Consider the following 7500-nt stretch of genomic DNA (forward strand, 5'->3'; position numbering starts at 1 on the left):
CCTGAAGTGTGTGTGTTTCAGGTGATTGTCGAGGTGAACGCTTTCAGACTCAACTCAGACTCACATAATGTGTGTGTGTGTGTGTGTGTGTGTGTGTGTGTGTGTGTGTGTGTGTGTGTGTGTGTGTGTGTTGTACCTGTAACTTGGCCTGGATCTTTCCTCAGTGTGTCCATGAAGTTGCTGAAATCAGACGCTTCCTGCCAGAGTCGCCCCAACTGCTGAAACTCAGTGTCACTCAAAAGCAGCTCCTGAACATCAGTGTAAAACCGAGCCAATCTGCACAGAGAATCAACAATAACTATTTAACATTGTTATCATTAACTCATTTTTCATCAAATGATCATTTATCATCATTAGAAGATAAAAAATAATAATCCTAGTGTGGCAGTGGGGGTGTGGCCAAGCAGCAGTCTGAATGGAGGGCGGGGTCGGGGAAGGTAAGTGGCTAAGTCATTACACCTGGTGTCAGTTTGTGTGTGTGTTTGTTGCAGGGATGGAGTATAACGGGAGGGGGAGAGGAGAGAAGAATTTCGCCCCCGGCCAGGACACGTGTGTGTGACTGTGTGAGTGAGAGAAGCTGAAAAGCTGATGATAGATCGCAAAATAAAGTGTCTGTGTGAACACGAACTCTCGCCTGCCGTGCTTCTGTGCTCCACCCACATTGGGGATTACTACAGTGGTGCTGAAACCCGGGACACACAGAAGGGAACCGCTCCATGGAGTCCTCCCCGTTCGAAGAGCTCATCCTTGCCCTCGCTACCGCTCAGCAGAACCAGCATCAAGCGCTGATCACCCTCCAGAAGGAGCAGCAGCAGCCACCGGCCATCGCTGCCGCCACCCTCACGAAAATGGGACCGCAGGACGATCCGGAAGCGTTCCTCGCTCTCTTTGAGCAAGCAGCCGAGGCGTGGGGGTGGCCACTGGAGCAGCGCGTGGCGCGCCTCCTCCCACTCCTGACTGGCGAGGTGCAGCTCGCAGCGCAGCAGCTCTCTGCTGACAGCTGACTGGTCTATGCGGACCTAAAGAAAGCCATCCTGCAGCGGCTCGGCCGCTCCCCGGAGCAACACCATCAGCGCTTCCAGACACTGACACTGGAGGAGGTCAGCCGGCCGTTTGCATTCGGCCAGCAACTCCGGGACGCCTGCCAACGGTGGCTGAGGGCGGACGACGGCAACGCCGAGGAGATCATCGATCTGGTGGCACTGGAGCAGTTTATCTCTCAACTTCCGGAAGGAATGGTGGAATGGGTCCAGTGTCACCGCCTGGCGTCGCTGGAACGAGCCATCGAGCTGGCGGAGGACCATCTGGAGGCAGCTCTGACGGCAGGCAGACGAGGCGTCTCCCCTCGCTTCTCTTCCCTCTCTCTCTCTCTCCCTCTCTCTCTCCTGTCTCTTGTCCCCCTCTCCACCCCGTTCCCCTGCCACGAAGGCAGCGGCTGGCTCCTCCCCAGCCGGCCTGTCGCACCCGTGGTGTCCTCCCATCTCCCTCTTCTGTGTCTGTGTTGTCTCCCCCTCAGGTGAGTGACACCCATAACACCAGTGCAGAGGGAAAGCCTGGGCTGGTGTGCTGGCGCGGCGGGGAATTGGAGCGTCTCCAGAGTCAGAGCTCCGCAAGGGAGGTGGGGGCTGTCATCCGGATCCCCGATGTGCCAGAAACCACCCCCAGTCAGGCTGGAACGTATCCCGTACCAGTGAGTATTCAAGGGGATACATATCACACTTTGGTGGATTCTGGTTGTAATCAGACCTCAATTCACCAATGCCTGGTGCAAGGTGAGGCATTGGGGGGAGCACAAGCGGTGAAGGTGTTGTGTGTGCACGGGGATGTTCACCATTACCCTCTAGTGTCTGTCCATATTCTATTCCGGGGCCAAACGCATAGAATGAAGGTGGCGGTTAGTCCTCGTCTTACCCACTCATTGATCTTGGGTACTGATTGGCTGGGATTTAAAGAACTAATGGATTATTTAACACGTAGTGGGTCCTGCCCTGGCGGCACGGTGGTGTAGTGGTTAGCGCTGTCGCCTCACAGCAAGAAGGTCCTGGGTTCGAGCCCTGGGGCCGGCGAGGGCCTTTCTGTGTGGAGTTTGCATGTTCTCCCCGTGTCCGCGTGGGTTTCCTCCGGGTGCTCCGGTTTCCCCCACAGTCCAAAGACATGCAGGTTAGGTTAACTGGTGACTCTAAATTGACCGTAGGTGTGAATGTGAGTGTGAATGGTTGTCTGTGTCTATGTGTCAGCCCTGTGATGAGCTGGCGACTTGTCCAGGGTGTACCCCGCCTTTCACCCGTAGTCAGCTGGGATAGGCTCCAGCTTGCCTGCGACCCTGTAGAAGGATAAAGCAGCTAGAGATAATGAGATGAGATGAGATGGATCCTGCCCTAGTAGGTCACGGGAAGATCCTGGTGTGGCATTGGCTGGAGAAGCTGTCACAGAGCCGTCTGCGTCAACACCGCGTCAGAGTGAGGAGCACTCCGCTCCTCCTCCCTCTCTTGGGGATTCTCTTGGGGATTTCCTGTTAGAGCAGTCGCGAGACGAGATTCTGTGGCATGTGTTTGACCAAGTGAGAGTAATCGATGGTCAAACTCTTCAGCCAAGCGTGGCACCAACCTTCCCCTATTTTGCCATTATTAAAGATAGATTGTACCGAATGATGCAGGACACTCAAACTAAGGAACCAGTAACCAAGTTGTTAATCCCAAAGAGCCGTAGGGAACTCGTATTCCATGCGGCTCACTTTAATCCCATGGCTGGACACTTGGGGCAAGACAAAACACTAGCCCGAATAATGGCCCGGTTCTATTGGCCAGGAATTCGCGGGGATGTCCGTCGGTGGTGTGCGGCGTGTCGTGAATGCCAATTAGTAAATCCCGCGGCCACTCCAAAAGCGCCATTGCACCCTCTTCCTCTAATTGAGACCCCGTTTGAGCGAATTGCGATGGATCTCATCGGGCCATTAGATCGGTCAGCACAGGGATATCGCTTTATTTTAGTTCTAGTGGACTATGCAACGTGATATCCGGAGGCAGTGCCTCTCCGCAGTATCTCAGCACGCAGTATTGCAGAAGTGCTCTTCCGCGTTATCTCCCGGGTTGGGATTCCGAAAGAAATCTTGACAGACCAAGGCACCTCGTTTATGTCACGCACACTGCGCGAGCTGTATGGGTTGCTGGGGATTAAGTCTATTCGCACCAGTGTATATCACCCACAAACGAATGGATTAGTAGAGTGATTCAACCAGGCACTCAAAAACATAATCTGGAAATTCGTTAGTGAAGATGTGCATAATTGGGATCAGTGGCTCGAACCCCTGTTGTTCACAGTACGAGAGGTCCTGCAAGCCTCCACAGGGTTTTCTCCCTTTGAATTATTATATGGGCGTAAGCCGCGTGGCAGTCTGGATGTGCTGCCGGAAAATTGGGAGAAGGGACCTTCACCGAGTAAAAATGAAATCCAGTACGTTCTTGACCTGCACGCAAAACTCCACACTCTCACACAACTAACCCAGGAGAATCTACGGCAGGCACAAGAATGTCAAAGCCGGCTGTATGACAGGGGCACGTGCCTTAGAGAATTCACGCCGGGAGACAAAGTACTCATGTTATTGCCCACGTCGAGTTCTAAATTAGTCGCCAAGTGGCAAGGGCCCTTTGAGGTCACGCGGCGAGTCGGGGACGTCGACTATGAGGTAAAGCGAATGGATAGGGGTGGGGCACTGCAAGTCTACCACCTCAACCTTTTAAAATGCTGGAATGAGGGGGTCCCCGTGGCGTTGGCGTCGGTAGTCCCAGAGAAGGCGGATCTGGGGCCGGAGGTAAAAAAGATAACATCTCAGACCACTCCGGTCCCTTGTGGAGTCCACCTCTCGCCAACCCAACTCACGGAGGTAGCCAAGTTGCAGAATGAATTTTCCGACGTGTTCTCGCCCCTTCCGGGTCGTACCCAACTCATAGAACACCACATTGAAATGCCCCCGGGGGTGGTAGTGCATAGTTGCCCTTACCACTTGCCCGAACACAAGAAAAAGGTGGTTCGGGATGAACTCAAGGCCATGCTCGAAATGGGCATAATTGAGGAGTCCCACAGTGACTGGAGCAGCCCAGTGGTGAAAAAGGTGGTTCGGGATGAACTCAAGGCCATGCTCGAAATGGGCATAATTGAGGAGTCCCACAGTGACTGGAGCAGCCCAGTGGTCCTGGTTCCCAAGACTGATGGGTCGGTCCGGTTCTGTGTGGACTACAGAAAGGTCAACGTGGTGTCTAAATTTGACGCGTACCCAATGCCTCGCATTGATGAGTTGCTTGATCGGTTAGGCGCTGCTCGCTTTTATTCGACACTGGATCTAACCAAGGGATATTGGCAGATCCCCTTGACTCCTCTATCCTGAGAGAAAATGGCCTTTTCCACACCGTTTGGTTTACACCAATTTGTCATGCTCCCCTTTGGGTTCTTTGGGGAGCCCGCTACGTTCCAGCGGCTTATGGACAGGGTCCTCCGCCCTCATGCTGCCTACGTGACCGCCTATCTAGATGACATAATAATCTACAGTCATGATTGGCCGCGGCACTTGGAACACCTGAGGGCTGTTCTAAAGTCGCTGAGGCGAGCGGGCCTCACAGCTAACCCGAAAAAGTGTGCGATTGGGCGGGTGGAAGTACGGTATCTGGGGTTCCACTTGGGTCATGGGCAGGTGTGTCCCCAAATTAACAAGACTGCAGCGATTGCGGCCTGCCCGAGGCCCAAAACCAAAAAGGAGGTGAGGCGGTTCTTGGGGCTGGCTGGCTATTATCGTAGGTTTCTACCTAACTATTCAGACGTCACCAGCCCGCTAACCGACCTCACTAAAAAGGGGGCTCCAGATCCGTTCCAGTGGACGAAGCAATGCCAACAGGCCTTCTCTGAGGTAAAAGCTGCACTGTGTGGGGGGCCACTTTTACACTCCCCTGACTTTTCTCTCCCCTTTATTTTGAAGACTGATGCATCGGACAGGGTGCTGGGGGCCGTTTTGTCCCAGGAGGTGGAGGGTGAGGAGCGCCCGGTGCTGTACATCAGCCGAAAGCTGTCGATGCGCGAAAGCAAGTACAGCACAATTGAAAAGGATCGCCATCAAGTGGGTAGTCCTCGCCCTCTGATACTACCTGCTGGGGCACCCTTTCACTCTCTGTTCGGACCACGCGCCCCTCCAGTGGCTCCACCGCATGAAGGATGCCAGTGCGCGGATCACCCGTTGGTATCTTGCTCTCCAGCCATTTAAGTTCAAGGTGATCCACAGGCCGGGGGCGCAGATGGTGGTGGCGGACTTCCTGTCCCGTCGGGGCGGGAGTCAGCTTCAGGATGGACGGCTCCCCGGCCTGAGTTGGGCGGTGGGGGTATGTGGCAGCGGGGGCGTAGCCAAGCAGCAGTCTGTGAATGGAGGGCGGGGTTGGGGAAGGTAAGTGGCTAAGTCATTACACCTGGTGTCATTTTGTGTGTGTGTTTGTTGCAGGGATGGAGTATAAAGGGAGGGGGAGAGGAGAGAAGAATTTTGCCCCCGGCCAGGACACGTGTGTGTGACTGTGTGAGTGAGAGAAGCTGAAAAGCTGATGATAGATCGCAAAATAAAGTGTCTGTGTGAACACGAACTCTCGCCTGCCGTGCTTCTGTGCTCCACCCACATCGGGGATTACTACACCTAGATTTTTATTTAATACTGGAGCAGAATTAATAAGGAATAAAACCACCACACACACACACACACACACACACACACACACACACACACACACACACCTTCAATATCAGGTAGTGACGACTTCACAGACTATAAATTTAAAGCCAGACAATTTGATAAGTGACCTGTAGATAAGTCAAGTTAATGTTATTTGTACAGAATGTTTTATAATAGACATTTTTACTTCATTCTGGACCTGCCTGATCCATCCTGATGTCCTACTTCTAGCTGGAGTCTCATCACATCGCTCCTGTGGAGGACGGCCCCCATATGGACAGACTAAAGACATACTTAGACGCTTTGGACACTTACAGTTTTGCTCCGATGGTTTCGGACTAAAATCCCCATGATAACTTTAGGACTGCAGATGTCATGAACAGTTTTACACTCAAGTCTCCATCAGTGGACAGTTTATAACATCAACAAAACAGACTTCCTGTTAAACTGTAATGAATTTCCTGGTTCCACAGTTGAACTCTGTGACTCTAATAGGACACAGTTACAGAAGTGAGTTATTTATAATCACGTTATCACCCAGATGGGGATGGGTTCCCTTTAGAGTCTGGGTCCTCTTGAGGTTTCTTCATGTCATCTCAGAGTTTTTCACCACCATCACCACAGGCTTGATCATTAGGGATAAATTCATTAATTCACATGTTTAAAATCTATATCTGTGATTTATATTTTTCTGTAAAGCTGCTTTGTGATTAATGTTAAAATGCTCTACAGATAAAATATAACTGAATTAATTAATTGATCATTAACTTATTTCTCTGAGCCTTTTCCATACTGTAAGTTTAAATGAACAAATGTTCTTGTCTTCATCACCATCAGGTTTGTTCATAAGGGAATTTGAAATCTTTTTCTTCTCTATAAATTCTAATCCCATGTTGTGGATCATCAGGACTGAACACTTCTTCTTAACCTCTGTGTTAAAGTCGTTCCTGAGACGTTCTGATGCTGATGTCTCATCTCTTGATGTCACTTCAGAGCTCTTTCTGTATATTTGACTTTTCTTCATCTGAATGTGTGTGTGTGTGTGTGTGTGTGTGTGTGTGTGTGTGTGTGTGTGTGCGCGTGTGTGTGCGTGTGCATTATTTGTGTTATTTAATCATATTTGTGTTTTTAAAAAAATATATTTCCCTTGAAGGACAATAAATGATTTGATGGAGATCAGACTTACATGGAGTTGTTGTAATTGGACACGATTCCTGGAGATTCTCCCGGAGTTGTGTAACGGAAGCAGGGATTGTTCACGTTGCAAAAAATTCCCTGAATCCATGGCAGGATTCCTGCTGAAGGCATGGCCTTGTTGGGAAAATGACCTGAAACAATTTACAGTAAGAGTCATTTAACAGGATCGTTTATGTTCATGCTAATTTTATTCTAATCTCACTGCACACTCAGACAATTTCAGTCATAAATAATGACAACACGATTTATTACAGTATAAAATAATCTGATCTGATAATAAAGAAATATGTAAGATACAGAGCACTGCAACTGTGTTAATGGCATTGAAGTGGAAAAGGTTAGTGATGCTGTACAGATGTTTTATCTACAGATGTTCTTTTACAGATGTGTGTAATCTCACATTCGTGTTGTTGGTAAAGAGGATTGGCTCTCCTGAGCCACACAAGTCCAGCAAACAGGAAAACGGGCCACAGGATCTCCACCAAGAACCGAATCTACACACACAGAGAGAGCGAGAGAGAGAGAGTTATATTTGCTATATTTTATTATTTGCTAGAGTCCATGTGGGCGGGCCTTATATTAAAACACGATACTCTGAC

General features: G+C 50.3%; 1 protein-coding gene across 1 annotated transcript in view; it reads right to left on the reverse strand.

Annotated features, from left to right (window-relative positions):
• The window catches only part of LOC132871942 (retinal-specific phospholipid-transporting ATPase ABCA4-like), a 105391-nt gene that overhangs the window by 97506 nt on the left and 385 nt on the right, over positions 1 to 7500 (reverse strand). Inside the window, 3 exon segments of the mRNA XM_060906578.1 lie at positions 137 to 276; positions 6891 to 7032; positions 7302 to 7395. Of these exon segments, the coding sequence (XP_060762561.1) occupies positions 137 to 276; positions 6891 to 7032; positions 7302 to 7395 (376 nt within the window).

This window comes from Neoarius graeffei, chromosome 23 (assembly GCF_027579695.1).
Source record: "Neoarius graeffei isolate fNeoGra1 chromosome 23, fNeoGra1.pri, whole genome shotgun sequence".
Classification (NCBI taxonomy): Eukaryota; Metazoa; Chordata; class Actinopteri; order Siluriformes; family Ariidae; genus Neoarius; species Neoarius graeffei.